This window comes from Mastigoproctus giganteus, chromosome 7 (genome assembly GCF_048544385.1).
Source record: "Mastigoproctus giganteus isolate SK-2022 chromosome 7, ASM4854438v1, whole genome shotgun sequence".
Classification (NCBI taxonomy): domain Eukaryota; kingdom Metazoa; phylum Arthropoda; class Arachnida; order Uropygi; family Thelyphonidae; genus Mastigoproctus; species Mastigoproctus giganteus.
Window position 1 is genome coordinate 193,765,578 of NC_143581.1, and position 23,354 is coordinate 193,788,931.

Below are 23,354 nucleotides of genomic sequence, written 5' to 3' on the forward strand. Positions count from 1 at the left end.
AATTCCGTCTAATTACTTGTAATCTTACATTAACTGATATTGTCATCTTGTTAAAGCGTTATATTAAAAAAAAAAAGTTAGGCCGCGGAAGGATTGATTAACGCAAAAGATCTTGTATCTGAGCTCTTCAGCGTTCAGACAAGGATTTTGTGCCTCCAGAGAGAGAGAGAGAGAGAGAGAGAGAGAGAGAGAGAGAGAGAGAGAGAGAGAGAGAAGAGATACCTTATAATGAACTGTCTCTTCATTATATGGAGAGTCATCGGCGGAAGCCAGTTAGTAAATCGATGAGTTACATCTTAATTGCAATTTATCTGACGATTTTGTGGAAGTGCATGCCATTAGGTTAATATTAGGCTTGCGTTACTGAGTATTATGTTACTCAGAAAACTTGATCTATAGATTAAACGAAAATCTGGTTTATTTTATTTCATCCAACATGTGTTCGTGTTCTAATGATTTTGATCTATATCTGAATGTGTAATATTTTTAAGATCTCATACATTTGCTTTTCAATTGAAATAAATATTCAGCTTTACTTTTGTTAACTATTTGTTATTAATGGAAAAGAACAATCACATAAAGGGCCAAAATATGTCATTATGCTTTAAAACTTTTTTGCAGTTTTGTTATATGTCAAAGTGATGACGGGAAATAAGTTAATTGTAATTTCAATATATATTTATAGGAAGAAAGTTATGCAGACATTGTAGATTTATTTTAATAGGTGATAGAGCCATTTCTTATCCTCGTAGTAATGATAAAAGTTAAGAGATCATTATCTTACTTTCCTTTCTTAAGAACTGGAAGCTGAACTAGGCGAATAGATAACTGTGATGATATCTCATGAGTCATTTTTAATTTTTTTTTTTTTTTGTCACTGATGCATAAGAAGAACATTAAGAATGCATTAAGGGTTTTTCCCCCCGTAATATTGAACTCTTTGATTAAATACAGAATAGGGACATTGTTAAAGAATCACTTGAAAGTGCTGTATTATATGTGAACAATGACCTAACAGGCAAATGGATAAAACTAAATATCGATTTTCTTCATTGGTATGGTTGGTAAATCACAGCACAGACTGTCTGAATATTAACATATCCAGACAGTCTATGTTGATATGTAATTTATGTTAATAATGGCGTCATTTCGAGATACTTAGCTTATAATCAATATATATTTTTACCTGAAAACGCGTTGCACTTTTCCGGTGTGTGCTCGTTTATTTGTACAACTGAAGAATAAAATACTCTTCACGTATCATAATAACAAACAAAACTTCTTAAATTCCACCCGCCTGTTTGAAGAAATACACTGGTGTTCAAAGAAAGTGCATCACCTAGGAATTTCATATTTCTAATCTTTTTTCCCGATGGAATGTTACATTAATGACTAGAATCATAAATAGAAATACTGTATAAACAAAAGGTATTTATTAATAGTTAAGGCAAAGCTAAGTAATATTTGACAGGTGCTCTCAAAATATTCCAAAATGAGCATTTGCAACCTTTATACAACAGTTTTGGTAAAGACGACAATTATGGCTGAAATGTTATCAGAAGCTCTTAATTTGCTTCAGTTTCTCATTTTAAATGAAAAAAAAAATGAAAAGTTCACCAGGTGCAAACTAATATTAAGTATAACTGCCTCTGGCCCTGATGACAGCAGCACACCGTCGAGGCATTGACAAGATCAATTTCTGAAGATAATAAACTGATAGTTCGTGGTTCCAAACAAGAAAATTATGGCTTCCTGAAGTTCACGAAGGGTGTTTGGTTTCTTTCTGGCGACTGCAGATTCCACACAAGTTCTCTATAGGATTCAGGTCCAGCCGGGCTGTTTCCTGGCCAACTAGGAGTTGTAATGAATGGACCGTTCTTCCAACCATTTTTTCACCTGTAACAAATGTAAACACATTACTGTCGAACCTCTAATGCAGAAATGAAGCTAAAGTAACTACAGAAATGCCTACTTACACTTTTCGCCCGATGACAAGGAGGAGAGTCGTCCTTAAAGATGCAGTTACTTGGCAGGTTGAAATGGTCTCTAATGGTTGGCAGCAATTTGCCTTTCAGTATAGCCATGTATTCATTGGCATTTACGGAACCTTTTATAAACTGCAGGTGAAACTCCGCGATACGAAATGCACCCCCATATTAGACACCATACAGTCTGGATGGTATTCTTCACCACTTCTACGGCGAATCGTTTGTCTCTCATCAGGCCATGCAGTTTGAATTTCATGTGATCCGAGAAAATAACTGACTTCCACTGCTCGGGGGTACATTTGACATGCTCCTTACACCAAATTAATCAGGCCTTTTTCATTTTTTTTGTGTGAGGAGGGCTTCTTCTTAGGACAACGGGATACAAGTACATTTTTGAAGAGGTGTCTTCTGACTGTTACTGCACTTGCTACCACTCCTATATGTTCTTCCCATTCTCTTTTCAGCTCAGACGAAGAATCTTTACGGTTTTCAAGGCATAAGCGCTTCAGAACGCGGTGCTGTTTTAGTCTAGAGACTCGTTTGCGTCCTGTTCCTTTTTTTTTCCTATCAGCAGAACCAGTATTCTTGAGTTTGGAAAGAAATCTACTCACTGTCGACTGATTACAAGACAGTGTATAAGCAAAATGACGGGAAGAACATCCTTCCTCATGTAAAGCAACAATAGCCCTCTTTCTTCGTGGCGTCAACTGCACGTAACTCGCCATCCTGACACAAGTAAGGAATGACTGCAACTCTTGCAGAGCGAGCGTGCTTGTATAGCTGAAAGTAACAGCTGATGCAATATTACGTCATCACCTACACATGTCAATCTTATCTGATGCAATCTGTAAGAAACATTGCCATATACTTACGTTATTCGGACGACAATTACAATTTTAAGGGGTGATGCACCTTCTTTGAGCACCAGTATATATTGAAGGTGATAAATTCCATTATCCGATTTTGAAACTGCTAAATTATTACCTCAAAAAAAAAAAAAAAACTCGATAAGTTATTAAAAATAATTCAAGTTTCAAAATATAACAATAAGATTCATTGCCTACAAATTATTTTTCCCATACAAGTAAGTGGAGACTATTTTATCTGCTTCGTATTAATCTATTATATTATTTCTCAATAATATAATTCTCTTGTATTATTGAGAAATAATATAATAGATTAATGTATGATTTTATTCCGTTATATTTTGTGTTTCTGTAATTTATTCTGTTCAACTATGATAAAACTTACACCCAGAGAGGGCGCAGTGTCCAAATCCAATTAATTCTGTGAGAGTATTCACATAGTTGCATATTTCTTTTTCGCTTCAAAATCCAAGTATCTATTTGAATGTTTATAATCTAACTCTGCAAAAATAGATATGGACTTGCATTACTCTTTAAATACAGAATAAGAAATTTGCATGTGATTAAACAACTAAGGCGATGCTTTATGTTCTTTATAATCTTGCTGGCTCGAGAACGTTTTAATACGCTGCGTGTTCCCTGATATGACTGGATTAAATCATGTTACACCAATATTTCATAGTTGTCATCCAATCCTCGAACCTGACTGCCATTTTAAAAGACGTGCAAGGTCACTCATATCTCTTTTCGTTTAAAAGATAATCAGACGTGGTTAGAAGAGCTGTTAAACTTTATGAATGTTCCGATACGCTAGCGAGGATTAAAATCCAGACGCATCAAATAGAATACCGAAAATAAAGGATTTATGAAATAGAAAAATTGTTTCATGAGTAAACATTACTTTCTTTAGTACCAATAAAAAGCTTCTCCTGCTATTACCGTAAATTCTTCTTTTGCTTTCCTTTTCTTCTGAAACATGAATATAGAAAGGGCAACATTTTATGATGCTTTTATATGACAAAAAAAGTGTGTATTTTAATCGACCTATGAATAATGAATGTGAGTTTATTTTCTTAATTAAAATAGTCACTTAACGCAAATTTATTCAGCTGTCTTTTCTTCTCTTTTCTACTTTTTTCTTTTCCCTTTTTTTTTTTTCTAAAATGGTTTCTATAACTAATTATAAAATGCTAATTGCTACAAAAGCGTAATCCAATAACTGGTTCATTGCAGTACAACTTTAGAATTTGAAAGGAAATCACGTAAAATTTTAAAATTAAGTTATCAAGAAGTCTCTGAAGCTCAATTTGTTTATTCAAAATATTTTTTTTTAAATTAAAAATGCACTGAGAAGCAACGTCTACATTGATTTTACATTTTTTTTTTATCATCAATGTTTGGCGGTGAAGATTTTTCAAAAAATCTTACTTGTAAAAATTACACACACACACCGGGCTTCTAAATTTTCTTACATATTGGCATAATTATCATACAAACGCAGACGTGGTTAGAAATAAATTATGCTTTCTTACGTAGTTATCTTCCGCTTCATCCCCACCCCACACCATACTGGATGGCCTCGTGGGTAACACACCGGGTAGAAAAGACCTGAGTTCAAGTCCAGTCGATGACGTGTAGAATTTTTTCGGTTTTTTTTTTTTTTTTTTAACAATGTGGCTGAGTTAGTCGGTCTCAGACGAGGCTCGCGTGGTGTTTTCTCCCGGAAACTCAGATTTTTCGTTCAGCAAACAGAAAATGGACCATAAAGCACGCATACAGACAGTATATATAGAGCAATATGGCCATAGACACTGATGTTCCTAAAACCCTACTACAACAACAACAACCACACTGGGTGACTAATGATTTAAAAGGTCATGCCTCTACTAGCTATACAACGTGTGTTCAAGGGCTAATTTGCATGTTTTGCAGGCAGAAAAAAAAAATTGAATAACTGCTGTAGAAAAAATCCTACTCCCTCTGCCTACAGAGTTGCTACCTTTTGAAAATCTCTAACCAGGAGATGACTAGTGTAGGGGGGAAATAGTGAAAGCATTCCTGAAAAGTCTTTCATATTTTGCATAATACTCATTTTTTAGATTATTTTCTAAGTAAAAAAATAATTTTTTAAATGTTATTAGGGAAAAAATTACTAAAACTACTTTTGTAATGCCTATCATTAGAATGAATGTTGTAATGAACATTCCTTCCTTCTGTAAGCCTATCTTTGATCTTCCTCCCATTATTATTCTGTAATAAAATACATCAAATAACTTTTTTTCCCCAAAGTTCACATAATTAATAAATCACCCACAGAGGACGCAATACCCAAATCTAGTTAATATTCCGTGAATGCGAATTATCGTTTTTGTGTATTTCTTTCGTGTTTCGAAACCAAACATTTTTTAAAGATTTCTAAAGGGTTTGTTTAAACAAATGATTTATAGAAATTAATTATAGCTATTTAATTTGCAGTATATCATGTTGTAACTGGGTCTTTCTCGTGTAATTTACCTATGCATCTACTTTTAAAAAAATAAATAATAAACACAAATAAATATAAAAATCGAAATCTGTTCTTATGATCTTGCATGTAGACCTTCGATAAAAAGTTCGATTAGTCTAATAAAGAAATAAGTTTTTTAAGTTTATTGCTCCCATTTCCAATTAGTGTAATTGATACATCAAGAATATAACAGACTCCCAATGTCATTTATTAATAATTCTAGTTTGAAAAATTTGTATTGGGTGTCCGTTTTATTTCTAACAAGTTATTAAAAAAACTAAATGGGGTTGCAGACTATCTGTACATCTATATGACATACTTACCTACTTAGGGTGGTCAGTAGCGATCGATCTACAACCAGTGTGACTTATGACACTGATCAATAAACATCGATCTGGTCGCAGGTAGATTGTGGCGTTCAAATCGTTTGTCTGCTCCATGATTTTCGATATATCTTTGCAGGATTCATCTTCTTTCCTTATGTATCTACTGAATTTCCTAAAAATTGCTATATTTTGAATTACATCGTTACATTTTATGGTAGTTGTATGTAATACATCAGTGATGTACTTTATGATCGGTACCGAACATCAATCAACTGAGTTGGAAATGTTTAGCAAGACGCTGTTTGGTTCAACTTGTCGTTCTTGTAAATGACCGTGCACGCTATCAGCCAGATGGAAAAAATTAAAAACATAAAATAAATGTAAGTGAACGACATTTTGAAAAATGTTACTTTTCGTGTAATTTCTTTCTTAGTAGGTCGGATGCACACTGAGAGAATGAAATCGTTTTCGTCAAAACTTATCCAAACTGTCTAATGTGTACCAAAATTGAATTTGGTCGATGAATTTTAATAACAGTTACCAATTTCACCAAATTCCATTCATCCAGGGTCACATTGGTCGAATACGATGAAGCTAATACACAATCATTAATAATATTTTAGAGACATGCTTTCACTGCAAAGACACGTTCACAGTTTCTTATAAAAACGTAATGAAAGTTAAAATTGAACATTTAGAATCATTTTGTCTTACTCTGAAAGGACAGATTGCCTCATAATCATGGCTGCAACTGGGACCACAGAAGTAACAGTGTGGCGACGATGCAGAGGAGAATTATATCGGAGTCGTCTGTCTTCATCCGTGGTTATTCTAGCCCCCACCCTCCATGGCCCCAAATATGTGGGGGCTTCTGATTATGAAGCGATTTTCATTCACTGTTTTTGATAATAATTTCTCACTAAAAATGTGGGCGCTAATAGACTTTTTTATTTGTAATACACGATGGCATATACTCATATGCAAATTAAGGAATCAAGTGTGTTATGCCTGATTATTTATTGGACAATTTACCCGAAATATCAGACAACTTTAGTGTGCTTACGTCGTAAATATGTCTTCAACACACGTACAAATGCCATGCGCACTTCTTTCTGCGTGGAGTGAAAGAAAAATCAATGATTCACACATTAAAAATGGAAATGTATGAAAATTATTCAGTAGAACTTCTAGTTTTATTGAAAGAAAGAAAATCAAATAGCGAAAAATCGAAATTAAAGTGGAAATGATCATTAAAGAAGAAAAGTTGTTCATTGCAAGGAAAAGATAGTAAATTATTACCCAGCAATCAATTGCACCAGAAATGGTACAAAACTACAGTATGTTATGACGTTTGCTGTATATCGTCAGATATTAAGTTAGAGGTAACGCTGCGTGAAGAAAAATCCATCTACCAAACGCACCATGGTCGCTCTGCAGTTGCCATAGCAACAGATAGACATTTAAGAAAAAGGTCATCGCTATAAAAAGATCACACTACTTTGCAAAAAAAAGGTAATAGCATTTAGATTCCGGTTAACTTTCGAGTGATTTGCGATTGCCTGTCGATAGAGACAATCATTTGGTACACTTTCAGTCCATCCAGCGCATGGCACCACAAAGTCGTGGACTTAGGCCTTTTTTTAAAGAACTCGGAGCAGGGTGTATCCACCGAAAGAAGATTTGTGCTCTACTATACAGAGATCACCATTTAGGGGATTTTTCTTCAACAGCGCAGAAATGCAGGCCACTTTTAGTGCCACCGAGGCATTTGAAAAGTCCTGCCTATATCAGGCTGTTTTGGCATTTCTTTCTCTGTTAAATCACGAAGTTTATTGAACATTTTGATCAAAGTTTAAGACACTACGAAAGGGCTTTCTGAATTCTATAATAAGAGGTAGATGTGTAGGCTAAATTTCAACGCCGCATCTAGAGAGAATATTACTTCAATGAAAGCATTTATATTTGGCAAACATACTATGCAATACAGGCAAGAAATATCTTCGTCCGTGATTATTTTAGCCATACACTCTTTTGTTGGTGACTGTTGGAACTCGTTTATCTATCATAATTCTCCTCTGTACATAAATAGTTGCTATACCAAGTATGAATGCTTTCAGTCAATTAGCTTTCTCTGAAGAAACATTCGATAGGTGAACTTTAATTAGCCATACAGTATTAAAATATCCAGCAAATCACCATTATTGCAATAGAATTTGTTTATTATTTTCGGGTTTCGGATTCGCCGTTTATGATGCATACTCATGGGGTGAAAGTGGAGGAGACACAAATACAAAATTTTAGGGAGTAACAGGAGGTAGGATCTCGTAAAATTTACTTTCGAGAAGCGTTTTGTAAATCATCGGAATGAAGGTCCTACCATATTGGTGGAGGCGAAGGGTTTCGTAAAGTTCAAAGAATTTTTTTCTTTTTTTTTTCTTTTGGCAGATACAGGAAAAGTCTCTGTTCCTTGAATCATTTATAATACTAATGCTAATACAGTGAGTAACACTTCCCAGCTAATATTTAGGTGCGGGCTTTCTTCGGTCAGGATGAGCCTATATGGCCTTAATCCGAACTTGCTTTTGCTTTCTGTTGTAAAATAGTATACTCAGGATTATTCTCCGGTCACTGTATTCTAAGAAGGCGTCTCCTACACGCTCGTACTGTCCAAGAAGCACAAAATAAGCAGTAAGTCGTCGTTCCTTCAGTTCTGGTGTTAAACATGAACGCTGTCGAGGAAAATCCTCAACACTTTCAATACCCTTCTTAAACTTATTCGCCCACTCGTAGACTTATCGTGGACTGATGCACACTTTACTATACTGAGGCAACATCTGCGATCAATTTCAGCAAGTTTTATTCCTTCTGCATTCATAATCGGATTACAGATCGCTTTTCTACCTAGACTAAAAGGGAGTCGCCATCTTGAATATTGTCTGCTTCCAAATAAAAAGCAGATGAATAAATGAATAATCAGGAGATTATCATCAATTTTTGCGTGATATGCATTTTATATTGATTTTGAAGTGTTCAGTAGAGTGATCTTCGTATTTCTATATATTTACTTTTCGAGATGGGGTACGCGTATGAAGAATTAGTATAAACTTCACTTAACCGCAGTATTCTACAGAGAAACAGAAAATATTCAGAGTAAAAATCCGGAAATTTCTATCACATAATATAAAAATATTTATTTTCTGTCACAATTATAAATAAATAATTTTCACATAAATAATCATTTCAGTTATATAAATCACTTTAATTATATTATATATGAAATCTAATTTTATGAAATACAAGGAACGTAAGAAAATATTAAATGAATTTAATATTTTCTTACGTTTATTTCAAAAATATGCAAATAATGTTTTATAAACGAAAAACAAGCGACAAATGATTCTCTTCAGCAATGTAGAGAATTAATTATTCTATAATCTTCTTAAGTATATGATTATTAATTTTATTGATAGCGTGATGTAATTGTACAACTATCAATTGTGTCATTTCTATTATATATCGTTCAGTAATTTTTCATTAAGTTTTATAATTAAGATTTATAAACTTCATTAAATTATTTATAAATTAATTAAATTTAAATTAAGATATAAAACTTAAGATTTATAATTTACTTAGTAATGTTTTGGGTTTAAAAAATTAATCTGTTATAATTCTGTTCTTAACATAGATGATATATATTGTGTTTGTTCATGTTTACACTTTAAAAAATACATTCGCGTTAAGCCTAATTCGATAACGTTTCACCTCATCCACGAGAGGGCAGTACAAAAGGAAACAGGTACAACAACAACCATTATTATGCAAAAATAAAGTAAAGCGACGTCATCGTTAATTCTTTTTATAGTAAGGCAGCTTAACGGATAAAAAATAGAAAAAAGGAAAGGATACGAAAACAGAAATCGCACTCACTGAAAGGAATTCAGAATTTTGAAGAGTATAATGAAGACTAAATAAGGTCCGGGAACATGGAAAGGACGATGGATGATAATTGAAAAGATGTGAATCGAAAAAAGGGCGATTCATTCGAAACGTTTTGCTCAAACGTGGAAAGTGAAGTTAATTACACCATGGTTTCCATGGTAACAACACGCTAAACCACCGCTTGCTTGCAGCAGACATTGCACACGGGGATTGAATGACAACACCGATGAATAAAAAAGATTTCCAACTCGAATGTTCTCCGCAAGGGTTCGTAACAGCTTTCTCCATCACAACGTACTCGTTCGAGGAATAGCGAAGAATCGATAGGCCGAGCGCCATTATTGTGATCTGGCTAGTGAGACGCAAAGAGCTACCAGGCGTACTTACTTGCACTCTTCCTTTCTTAAAGTTCCAGAAATTTTTATTTATTGGTTTATTTTATTATTTTTTTTTCGCCATGTCAGCTGGTCTTGTTGGGAGGTGGGGGAGTTAGAGTTCTGGGTTTCTTTCAAAGCAGTTTCTCGTTAATAATACGTCGACGTGTCAGGCGATCAGAAAATATCTCTCACTCGATTTTTTATTTCCATCTCTTTTGTGAGCGCTTAATCGGATTATTACAGTGCTCATGCGCGCGCTTGTGTATGTGTGTTCGCCGTCACTTTAATCACTTTATTAATTTATTTTTAATTCTTTGCATTGTACTTCAGTTAGGCTGCTCAATACGGACTTTTCGTTGCATTGGATCAATGGATCTTGGAACTTATTAGACAAGTCCATTAATTATTGCTAGTTTAATTACTAGGCAAACTACGTGATCACCTAGAGCAAAATTGAAAAGGGAGAGACGAAACTGGATGCACTATATTAGCATTAGCAGTGGCAAATGATGCAAGAAAGCGAGCTTATTATTCATTCTCTCCAATCTTAGGCTAGTTCTTGAATTTATTTAAGCTATCAATTTAAGCTCCATTAATACAGATAGTTTGTTCTAGCAATCAACTACATGATTGTCTGCACAAGAGGAAGAAACTCATCAGCACTGAACTGGCTTAATCCATTCAAAATCTTAAACATCTCCCCCCTGGCGCATTATAGCCTTAGATGCTAATACGCCATAAAATCCTAAAACAAACAAACAATCTTAAACACCCTTCTCGTAGATCTCTTTGTATGTGTATCGCTTTTGTAGTGTAGTTTCATCAATAACATTGATGAAACTACATTCCTGTCCAGTAGTTAAGGTAGCAATTTTAAAAGTGCAATAGCTTACAATAATTAGCATACCTGAAAATGTGTATTTCAAATTACATAGCTCACTGTCAAATAAGAAGAATGTGTGTGCGATCCATAAGTGCCAAAGAAACTAAGGCTGTGAGGTATCAGTATACACTGTCTATAATAGCAAGAATTATGTGGTCTGTTTTCCTGCTGACCCGTCCTATAACCAAATATAAGTTTATGGAAGATAACCAAATATAAGTTTATGGGAGATAAAATCCGCGCCTCTCGGCCATGCTGTAAAAAAATCCGATAAAAGTTCCTCCGTTGAGAGGGGATTCGAACTCAGATGCTTTTAACACGGTATGAAAGGACGGTGATCGTAACCACTATGCTAGCAGTGAGGGCACTGCTCTCCTAATGGATCTCTCCAGTGACATTGAATATGTGTTGTATCTGGTCTATTATAAAATTCAAGTTTTGACTCTGCAAAGCTATTCAGATCCATCTTTGCTTTATCAACTTTACTCAAGCTACTGGAGAAGGCTACCGGCTCACCGCTGAAATTACCGCCACGAATGCCACCACAGTTCCATTGTGTTCTTTGTAACTGGCCACTGCAGCAATTTCCCAACAGTGTAAAACTCAACGCTGAAGGCGTTTAACACCAGTGCAGACTGTGGTTTATGTAGATATTGAAGCTGCTTTTGTAGTATAAACGCAGCTGCCCTTCTGTTTCAAATTAAAACATGTTTTCATATTAGTGGTAATCTGTTAGCATGCCTACAGTTTCTGCAGAGGAACAGAAGTTTTCATCTCGCATAGTAACAGAGGCCTTTTAATTTTTGTCAGTATACCTCAAAGATGAGTTCTGATATTTATTATTATTATTATTATTATAAAAAAGAAAACAAGCCTTTTTCTCCTTTATGGGATTTTTTCTCCTCTGCGACGGGTACTGGTACGAAGGGCATCGAGTGGCTGGTTTTGTCGGATTACTTTTTATTATTGTTATTATTACCGTTAGCCGAGGAACTCTGACTATTCTATAGGTGTTCAGGATCGCGGCTTTCTGGAGTTCCATGTAAGGGTTCTCTGGGTGGCTTATTGCTGCTAGGTTCTTGTGGAAGCTCTTTGGCACCATGCCAGTGATTGACACGGTGATCTGCATGGTCATTGTTTGTTCCATATGCCAAATTTCTTTGACCTCCTCTCTTAGGTATGAATAGTTCCTGATCGTTTCCTCAGATGTTTTCTGGAGGTTTCTGGTGTTGGACACAGCTATGTCGATCGTTTAGGTAGCCATTTCCTTCTTGTCGATGAGGGTTATGTCCGTACTGTTGTGCGGGATTGTCTTGTCCGTTAATATGGCTCAGTCCAAGTACAGCTTATGGGTTGAGGTCTCCAGTACGGCCTGGGTTCGTACTTGTAATAAGGTACACTTTCTATGATCAACTGGTATTTCCTCTCTAGCTTCTGATGTGTTATCCTGACCACATGGTCGTGTCTACGAGTGTACTCCGTCTGGGTGATGTGTTGGATCGTTTCTAAGGCCAGGTGGCTTCGTCGACATGTGTCATCTGACTCTCGGGGTTCCTGTGCGATGTATTTGCTATAGTTATTATTATTATTGCTCTTATATTATTTCTCCCTGATTGGGGGTTCCACTCCGTGACGGATACTGCTACCAAGTACACAGAGTAGTTGTAATATCTGGTGTTATTGTTGTTCGAGGAAATCTATGACTATCCTACAGATGTTCAGGATTATTATTATTATTATTGCTACTCTTATATTATTTCTCCCTGATTGGGAGTTTCACCTCGTTACAGGTATTACTACCAAGTACACAGGGTGGTTATTATTATTCTCATGCACAAGTATCTGTATGCGAATGATCTTAAACTACGGAAAAAGACCTCACGAAATGGGACTCTGCTTCATCAACCACCACTTTTATTTACAATATCTACATACCGGCAACTTATGTTTGGTTGGTTGTTGTAGGGGTTTCAGGCACATAAGCAACTTAGGCCTGCGCCGTATATAATGTCTGTAAATATCCGTATATAATGTCATGTGTTTGTTTTGTGGTCTAGTTGCTGTTTCTGGACAAAAAATCCATGTTTTCGAAAAAAAAAAAAAAAACTGAACTATTTCTACACTCGCTTGAGACCGACTAACTCAGTCATTTTGTGAAAAAGACCCATAAAAATTTCTTTCGTCATTGACAGGATTCGAACTCAAGTGTTTTCCACTAGGTGTGGGGAAGATGGCGATTTTACAAACTATGCTACCCACTAGGGCTTGGCAACCTATCTGGAAAATTTCGGCTCCATCTCAACTCCGCAAATTCTCAGATGATGATCTTTTTCCTCAAGTTCAACCCTCATTACTTAGTTTCCCAATCCCGAGCATCAACAGATACGACTTTGGAGTTATCTTTGACACAGGGATAAAATTGCACTTCTGCTGATACTGATTCAGTTTAGTCACGCTCCAAGCTATGTCCAATATATCTAGACAACTGGAGATACATTAAAACCATTATTACACCTATAGGAAATGCATTCTCTCTCTCTCTCTCTCTCTCTCTCTCTCTCTCTCTCTCTCTCTCTCTGCAGAGGTCTATCTCCTAAAAGAACATTTCGTAAACACCACCAAAAAAAGAACATCTGATACGACCAATGACAATGACCCTACTGAAAAGGCGCCCATAACAAATCGATTCCAGGAAGACTTAAATCTATTAGTCAGAGATAATACAATTTAGAACCGTATTTAACAATTATGTGGGCTTATGCGCATGTACTATTTCACTTTTTCGCTAACCACTCGGTTAAGTCAGAGTCGTAATTTGCAACTCACTGTTGTTCTGCATCATTTATCTGAGGTTTTGTATCGTTCATTTTGCAGATATCTGTGGAACGTCTTTATGACCACAAAATCAAAATGAAATGCAATCAGTAGACAATATAGTCTTCCGAGATCTGGTCAGCAATAAGCCAAAAGACTGCACGACATAAGATTCGTGCAGTTTCATGAAAATAACCGAGAACAGAATTAAATTTTTGAGATAGCTGCCGTTGTCATGCCAACGCTCTTCCATAAATTGCGATATTCAAACGTGTCGCTAATAGAGATTACTTTTTTATATTTTTTTAATCTCACTGGGGAAAGGTGATAAGAAACTCCCCAGTTCGGCCTGCTACCAATCAGAATTGTTAGATGCTGACAATTACAGGGGTTATTGACTTTCTCGATCGATAAGACAGTTAGTTTGCAATTCATCAAGCCGGATAACACAGGCATGACAACAAACCAAACGCTTGTAATTTCTTGATTCGAAGTAGAAAGACAAACCGGAAGTTCTAAAAATAGAGAGGACAATAAACTCATTTTGGCAATTTGAAATAAAATGGAGGTTGAACAGATATTTGTAATATGTAATTTGTAAAATTCTCTTTCTCGCCGGTACATGGGTTTCACGTATCATTCTCATATACAGCCCTCGTGGATAGTACGATTGGTATAGTCACCGTTCTTCCCACACTAGGTGCAAAAGACCCGAGTCGAATCAAAATCGGCTCTAACAAAGTGGGGGCTTCGATGCATGCAGCACAGGTCCATAGGCTGATAACCAATGATATTTTCATTTGATTTTGCAGCATATAAGCCAATCTTCTTAACATGCCAACAATCGGTCCAAAAATGGCTCATTATTGCGATGCGAAAGCACAACAAACAATAAGTTTCTGGAGTGTGTTTCGGCTGTGAACACGTAGAAAACATGTTGTAAAACGTGGTGTAACCTATTTGCTAACTTTGTACACCTTTCTCAGTAGATTCAAATCGAAACGAATGGTTTCATCGCTCCCACTGAATCTTTCTGAAAGTACAAACGTGTCAAATTATGAGCTACTTTATGACGCACAACATGATATTCAAACTCAGTCAGGATCTGTCTCTCATGGTGTGCGTAATAAAATGGCTCATCCCTAGATAAATTTTCTGAACCACTTCTTGGCTGTGAGTCCTCGCGGGTAGCACAATGGTTATAACCACCTTCCTTCTCCCACACCGGGTGGGAAAGCCTCGGGTTCAAATCCGTGAATGAGGCTGTTCTCGGTAACCATAATATAACAATATTTTTCTGGGTATGCGTTTAGAAATTCACTAATTTATTTTCTCCAAATTCTTTGCACAAATTACGGTCTGCTTCTGTGGTTTCTGTGCCCAGTTTATACTCATAAATATACTCCAAGCAGGCATTTTTTCTTTTTTGGTTACGTGATGGAAATCTATCTCAAAGCAACCTACTATTGTACAGATGTATATGTTGTTTGTGGTCCATTTATCACAATAAATCCCAACATGCATTGCAATGAGAAATATTAAAGGTTATCTTAATGATTAGTTACATATCTGGTAATGAATCCCAGTATTCTTGTGTTGCACAGAAATGGACTCGATCAAAATAAAGCCTTGTCATTAACCTCGTTAGCGCATGAAGGGTTTTGAGAGGAAGTCAGTATTCTCCAGTTCGTCTCCATAAAGCATCTCACAGACACAATTAATCAGATTCGGGTTCGGAGATCGGTGGCCACTTCATTCGCAGGATATTATTACTTTTAAGTAGTTTGTCCACCATCTGAGCGCGATATGGAAAAGTACTCACATCCATTAAAGGAATGAGAACTTGGACTGGGAGAATGTTCCAGGTAGTCTCCAGATGAGAACGTAGAGAATTTGTTTTAAGTCCGACTTTAAACTCATCTATAATAAGACAATTGGTATTTGTTTTGGCTGCTCAAGAGACACTGTTGGTGCACAGGTTTATTTCCCACCTGATTTGCACCTTCTAGAGTTAATTTTTTCCATCCTGAATTATATCACGGCTTAAATTTCAGTCAAAAATTTACAATTACGTTTAAAAATAATAAATATTGTTGTAACTTAACTTTTGAACACAAATATAGTTAAAGAAGCTGTAGCCAGAGAAAAAAACAACATCGAAGTCCTTTATCATTTATTTTCTTTGTAATTTTAGAGAAAAGATCTCGCGTTCATATATGATTTGTCTGCCATTTATTTTAATATTTTTTCCCGCTGGTAAATTCCGATGAATCAACGTGTCACGTGACAAAGTGTTTCCTGAGCAACGAGACTTTCAAAACGAAGACAATGAGTGTTGACTTTGCTACATCTGGCCAATCAATATTTCCCTCTGTATGTGATCGATTTACAGCAAATCTGAAATACTTTACACCTTGATGAAAAAAATTTCGTTTGTATAGGCTGAGTGACAAAGTATTAAACTTTAACCTTTATTTGTTTAACCTGGATAAGCCGGTTCAACGTGTTCGGCAACGAATGACGCTTCTAGATGAACCCAACGTGCGTCGCTAACCAGACACTAGATTAAGACAAATTCTCATGGTGAGACAGAGGAAGGGGAAAAAAAGAGATTTCTCGTGTAAAAGAAATAGATTACAGAAACGTGAAAGAACGTCACTGGACAAAAAGAAAATGCTGGAAGTAGGAAAGAAGAAAGAGAATGAGAAATTGAAAACGACTGTGTCGAAGAATTTTTCTAATAAACGTGAAATATAAAAGGAAGTGGAAAAAGAGATGAAGGAAGAGATAAATGGATTTTGCTATTGATTTTTATATTACATGATCAGCCTGATAACCAAAAAAATTCTTGCATAAAGAATCCTGCAGTAAGAAAACAAGCAACAAAGCATGGTTGGAGACTTTTATTTTCCGTATTGGGCGACTCCACTGTAAATAACAGTGATCATAAAACGGACAAAGATGAGAACCGTTTCTCGTCCAGAAATGCCCTCGTGGGTAGCACGGTTGGTAGAATCGCTGTCCTCTCAACACCGGATGGAAAAGACCTCAGTTCGAGTCCCGTCGATGATGGGAGGAATATTTATGGGCCTTTTCCACAATGTCGCTGAGTTAGTCGATGGCTTTTTCTCCCGGAAACTCTGGTTTTTCGTCCAGCAAACAGAAAATCGACCACAGAACACACGCAATTTACAGACAGTATATATATGGAGCAATATGCTTAGTCGCTGATGCTCCTGAAACCCTACTATAACAACAACATCGTCCAGAAATGAGGAACTTTTATGACCCTTTCACACCCTAGCCATGTTAATCAGTCTCATGCGATGGCTGTATGTTTTCCTTCCTTAAATTTTTGCTTTTCATTCCCCAAGAAAGACGAGTACAATTAAATGCACTCTTCTTTACACACGTATACTGAAGGTCTTGTGGCTTTAATTGCCTTGGTATAGTGTTCAATACCAAAAGAATACAATTTTAAAATATGATATAGTGTTATGTACTCAGGTTTTCTTTATGTGTTTGGAGAAAAGATTAACAATATGTGTTTTACTAGATGAAGTACCCAACTTTTCCATGGAGGAAATAGTATTCAATATAATAATTTGGCAGTTCAGGGGTATATTCTTTTTTAAATTGCTTTAAATGCTTTCTAAATTACTTTGGAGTTAAAAAAAAACTTCTTGGAAATTTTTTGATATTTTTGAAACACTGTTAATGGAAAAACGATGAAAGGATTATACATTGCTACAATACTCTCTGAAGGCTAAGTACCACAAGAAGTTGGTGGAAGTTGATCGAAAGAATCTCCTGATTGATTATTATAATAAATATAAAAAAAGAATTCGTGTGAAACTTAGCTTACAATGGCCCTCGAGGAGTCAAAGGAGATCACGAGCAGTCTAAGAGACGCTTTTACATATATTTCCCCGAAAGTTTTCGTTGTAGACACAATGTCATGATAGTGTACAAAGTACATTTTTAACAAAAGGTTAATGCATTGCCCAAAGGGCAAATCTCAAAACACAATTTAAAATTCTTACGGGAAGGAGGGAAATCCTTTTAGATCCTTCTCGGTTTAGTATCAAGGCTCCCACCACAAGAGCCCTAGCAATTTCTAAGGATATTTGTAGATGTCTCAACTCATAAAGATGCATGCAGCGACTCCTTATTAAAGACTCGGGTCTTTCATCCACAAACAGGAAAACATTTGGTGTAGGTTTCAGCCTATAACCTACCCCTTTGTTAGTGGCATATACTGATAATTGTTCGTTTAGGGAATTTCATCATCACTAATTACTGTTACTTTTCACGTTTGTTTTGTTTTCGATGAAGCCCTCCTTGCCTACCGACAGGCAAGAATTACTCATTTACAGGAATCCTTCATCAATGTTCTACTAAGAGTCATTTTATCGCATTGTATTGGCGAAATGTTTCAACACCCACGAAATGGGGGAAGAGGATTTCTCTCTTAGTGAGCTCTTCCTATGTTTCCTGAATAACGGTTTGTTGCTAAGTTGCTGACTGCGAGCTACTCGGATGACCTTGTCGAGGACATGAAAAATCGATTACTCTTAGGAGACCGCATTTCAAATAAAAAGCGAACCGCATTTCAAAGAGATAAACATTAACGGTCCAATAATAAATGATAAGAATGATTTGAATGGCAGCAGCCAGTTGCAGAATTAGTAAAAGGTCGTACCTTAGAAAAATAGATTCCTTATCTGCCCTGCGGGGAAACAACTTTTACAGGGTACTCTAAAACGACTCATTTTTATGGATTACCAGCACACGCACACACGTGCCATCAGTCTGTGCGTGCGCGAGTTGGTAATCAATATAAACGCAATCGTTCCCTTTAAAAGTTGTTTCCCCGCACGGGAGATTAACTTAAGGTGTGGGGGGGGGGGATAAAACTGTTTATGTGATTCTAAGTTTGTTGCGAGGATTAAGATATTTACCTTTTCTTCCTGGCAAATTCGTTGATTTATCGTCCCTTTTCAGGTGCTGCCATCAGGTGCTGGGAATGCAATTCCCATTACGACAAGCACTGCGCAGATCCCTTCCAGAATCACACGTTCGCCCTCACAGATTGCAGCATGAGGTACCTGACCCACTACCCGAACACTCCTGCCACCGTGTGTCGGAAGCTAATCCAAAAAGGTAAGCACATTGTTTGTTGTTTTACTGGATTGTTATTTCTAGTTTAATGTCCGAGTTTCTTGATGATACAAAAGTTGTCAGGGTGTTTAACGAGACGCATCATGGTATGAACTGCAACAACACCTAGATGAATTGGGCAGATGGACTGAGAAGTGCAATTCAAGTTAGAAATCGATGGCAATGTACTTGGGTAGCAGCAACTCCAGGATAACATGGCATTTTGATGGTACCACACTCATTGGTAGAGAGAGAAAAAGACCTTTGGGTAACTGCACACTCCTACATGAAGTTCTCAGAGCACTGCAGACAGGCTACTTAGTACAGCTCATGCAGTTCTTTTTACACGGAGATGATTATGCCGTCGGATAAGACAATGGTTAGCAAGCATCTTCTTCAGTACTGCATAAAAGTCTGGAAGCCTCGTTTTAGGAAGGATGTGGATATATTAGAATTGCTGTTGCTCCTGTTTGAATAACTACTTGCACAGAAGGGTAACAAGATTAGTCACGGGTACAAAAGTATCCTTACCGCAAAAGACTTCAGTTCTGCAATTGCAGTGCCTGAAAACCAGATACCTGCAAGGAGACTTGATTGAGATGTTTAAGGCTTTGAATGGATTGAGTGGACTCAATGCTGATGGCATTCCTACTCTTTCTCGGACTATACACATGGGAGGGGACACAAATTTAAGCTGAAAAATGAATGGCTGCAGGTTTGATGTGCGAAATGCCTTCAGCCAAAGAGAGTAATTAATTGTTGAAACGAACTTCATTTGATGTTCCATATGGTGGGTGGTTTGAATAAATTTAAGGAAGGATTTAAACAAACTATTGAAGGGGATGAACAGGCGATGTGGAATTTTTTTTTTTTTTTTTTTTTTTGCTGATGCTGCATGAGCTTGCCTCCTTGCATCATTTTCCATTACTAATACTAATACAAATATTATTTGACCAATTTCCGCCTTTCTGTTACCCTTTTCGATATCTGTGGGTGTTAGGTTTGTCAGTATTGAATAAATGCAAAATAAATTCGTCCGTATCAAGGCTCCCTTCACAATAACGGACTACAACCCTGAAAATATATTCGAGAACAACCTATCCACCCACATATTATGTCCATAAATTGCATGTTTTCTCTGGTCGGTTTGCCTGTTTTGATGGATGAAAAACCGAATTTCCAGGATAAAAATACAGCAAACCCTCGACAGAGATCGACTAACTCAGGCACGGAGTGAATAAATCCCATAAAAGTTCTTCGCATCATTGAAGGGATTTGAACCTGGACATTTTCCATCCGTTGTGGGGAGGACGGTGATTATAACCATTGCGAGGACAGATGCATATTGGAGAGATCTCATCTTATATGGGGAAAACGTGCTGCTGGCGGATTCCACTTCCAGGCCAGCGCTCAACTCCGATATTGTAAACCATTGCAATCGCTTTAACCTCTGATCCCAAGTATAAAAATAGTTTATTGTCATCTGGACACACCTCAAATCTTGTGAGCCTCCGTTAGCTTCCTGTATCAACGAACTGTAAATATCAGTTCAATTATTTTTTAGTTACCTCGTAGATATAGAAAGATATTCAGTTGAGAGTGGTAGTGGTGGTGGTGGTGGTGTAATGGTATAAGGAGTACATATTGGAGCCCTTGACGCCGGTAGAACTACATTTAGATGTCACAGGTTATTTGGATTCAGAGCACGCGCGTCCCATCATAGCTGCAGAGTATCTATCTGCGAATGGGTTCTCCCAACAGGATAATGCGCTATGTTGGAAGGTCAGAACTGTACAGAATTTCTTCCAGGAATGAGCGCGAATTCAGTTATTGCAACGGCCTCACCACTCATCCGATCTCAATCCAGTTCAGCAACGGTGGAATGAGACTGAATTAGCTCTGGGGGTCGGAATAAATGTCCACAACTATCCGATTTGCAACAGTTATGGGAAGCAATTGAGTCATTATTGACTCGTATCCATGTAGCACGCTTTGGACACATTTTAAACACCTACCACGACGAATCCTGGCCATTCTTGGGGATAAAGAGGGACCTGCTCACTTCTAGTTAGGTGTACCTAATAAGTGGTCATGGGCGCTCACTGCACTTTTCACTAATTAAATTCTTAAGTGTGTTGTTGAATTGTTTATTGCTGATTGAGTGAGCTGCCTGACTCATTTAGGAGGAGAACAGACAGAATGAGAGCGAATCAAAGAGAGAGAGAACGAGAGAGAGAGAGAGAGAGAGAGAAAGAGAGAGAGAGAGAGAGAGAGAGAGAGAGAGAGAGAGAGAGAGAGAGAGAGAGAGGAACAGAGACAGAGCGAGAGTGAATTAAAGAAAGAGGCAGAGAGAGAGAGAGAGAGACAGATAGACAGACAGAAAGAGAGATTTGGAGAGAGAGAGAGAGAAAGAAAAGCAGAAAGGGTCACAGAGACAGAAAGATAAAGAGCGACAGAGAGACAGAAAGGAAGATTTAGAGAGAGAGAGAAAAGATAAACAGAAAAGAGAGAGATAATTAGAGAGAAAGAAAAAGAGAGAGAATTATGGAGGAAAAAAGCGAGTGAATTAAAGAAAGAGACATAGAGAGGAAGGGGGGGCAAAAAATTCAGAGAGACGAAGAAATAGAGACAGAAAGATAGAATTAGAGGGAAACAGAAAGGCAGAGAGAGAGGGAGAGACCGAAAGATACAGAGAGAAATAGAGAAGCAGAAAGAGAGAGGGGGCAAAAGTGTCAGAGAGACGGAGAAATAGAAACAGAAAGATAGAATTAGAGAGAAAGAGAGATCAGAGAAAAATAGAAAGATGGAGAGAGACGAAAGATATAATTTGAGAGAAAGGAGACCGACATACAGAGAAAGAGGAAAGAACGAGAAAGAGAATTAGAGATCATGATAGAACAAGCAAGAGAGAGAGTGACGAGAATAGAGAATGACGTGAAAAAGAAGAAAGTGGAAAGAAAGAAATAGAGAGAAAGAGAGAGACTTAAAAACAGGAAAATAAGAAGCAGAATGAATAATAGAGGAAAACAACGATAGTTATGATGAGAAGGAAGTGTACCGCATCTAGAATAGACATTGTGGTACTGTGCACCACAAGTAAAGTAGGGTATCACGCAACACTTGCTATCGATTGGACGAGGCAACTGCGCACGTGCACGTGTGTGTCAGCCAATGCGACCCAATTTTCACCACTCAAACATCCATAGCTATTATCATTTATTACAGCTGCTACTATTTATTTATAAAGCCTATCTGCTATTACATTTCATTGGTCAATTTGTCCTAATTATCCTCATAGCGTGAGGATAAATGAAATCTTATATTCACTTTATTATTATTATTTTTTTATTACTCACTTTTATCCTATTATAATTTTATGAACCACACTTAAATAATTCAACTATTTCACGATAGATGGCGCCACGTCACAACAACAGAACAAAATAGATTTATGACGTAATGTCCGAAGAGAATACTTTTATTAACATCAAACGTAATTCATAAAACATTGCAAACTCAACCTGAATAATCGTGATAATTTATAAACGCAAAATTGTTTCAAACTCACGATAAAAAAAAAAACGCAATGATTTATACTACATATCATTTGTTCAAAGCTACTAGAATGAAGGGAGTAGACACGCCCTGAAGAAAACGAATAATTCTGTAGGGTTTACAAACTGCTTTTATCCATTGCAGCAAAAATAAAAATCGGATGGATCAATCACTGCCAACAAAGGTAGTCGCGTATTGATTGTCCCTCATTATTTAAGCGTCGGGAAAATGAAAGCTCTTTTAATGCATTCTCTTAATGACCCCCCATCTTTCTTTTTCTATCTTTCAGTTCGTGATGACTACAGATTTATTCGAGGATGCGGATGGTTGAGCGACGAACGAGAGGGCGTCGATTGCATCAAGCGGGCCGGCACGTTCAATGTCCTGATACAATACTGTAGTTGCTCAGAAGATGGCTGCAATGGAGCCACGGACCTGCGTGCTCCTCGTTTCTCGATAGGTGTCGCTATGATCGCTAGTATAGTAGCGCTGTTGCGGGAAGGATTGGCGGTTAAGTAATAGATTAGTTCTCCTAATGTAGCCTCGACCCCCGACCATATTCTCTGAGAGTGCAAAGATCGCTGTATCGCCAAGGTACACAACGTTGGGGTTTAAAAAAAAATATATTTAAAGGCAAAATTTTGTTTTAATTACACCTTAATTGGCAAAAATTACATTCTGGGCTATTTTGGAGAGATGTTAAAAATTATCGAGTGGGGTGCGCTTTATTTCTTCCGAGGAATAGTAGAGTACTTAAAAGCAGAAGGAAATTTGCACTGGGCTCAAGAGTACGAGTAGGAACCTCCCTCTATTTTTGTAGCTAGGTGGCGCTGATATTCACTGAAACTCTTCAGAAGCCTGTAGAGAGAGAGATGCCTGTTTTTTTTTTTTTTTAATTTTTCAGTTTTCTTTTCGTTTTATTTATTTCTTCATTCACTCG

At 36.9% G+C, this 23,354-nt stretch overlaps 1 protein-coding gene across 1 annotated transcript in view; it reads left to right on the forward strand.

Annotated features, from left to right (window-relative positions):
- LOC150083508 (UPAR/Ly6 domain-containing protein crok-like) overlaps positions 1-23,199 on the forward strand; it is a 117,985-nt gene extending 94,786 nt beyond the window's left edge. Inside the window, exons 2-3 of the mRNA XM_090377324.1 lie at positions 18,704-18,862; positions 22,704-23,199. Of these exons, the coding sequence (XP_090233450.1) occupies positions 18,704-18,862; positions 22,704-22,933 (389 nt within the window). The 3' untranslated portion in view covers positions 22,934-23,199. The remainder of the gene's footprint in view (positions 1-18,703; positions 18,863-22,703) is intronic.
- Positions 23,200-23,354: the final 155 nt, after the last annotated feature.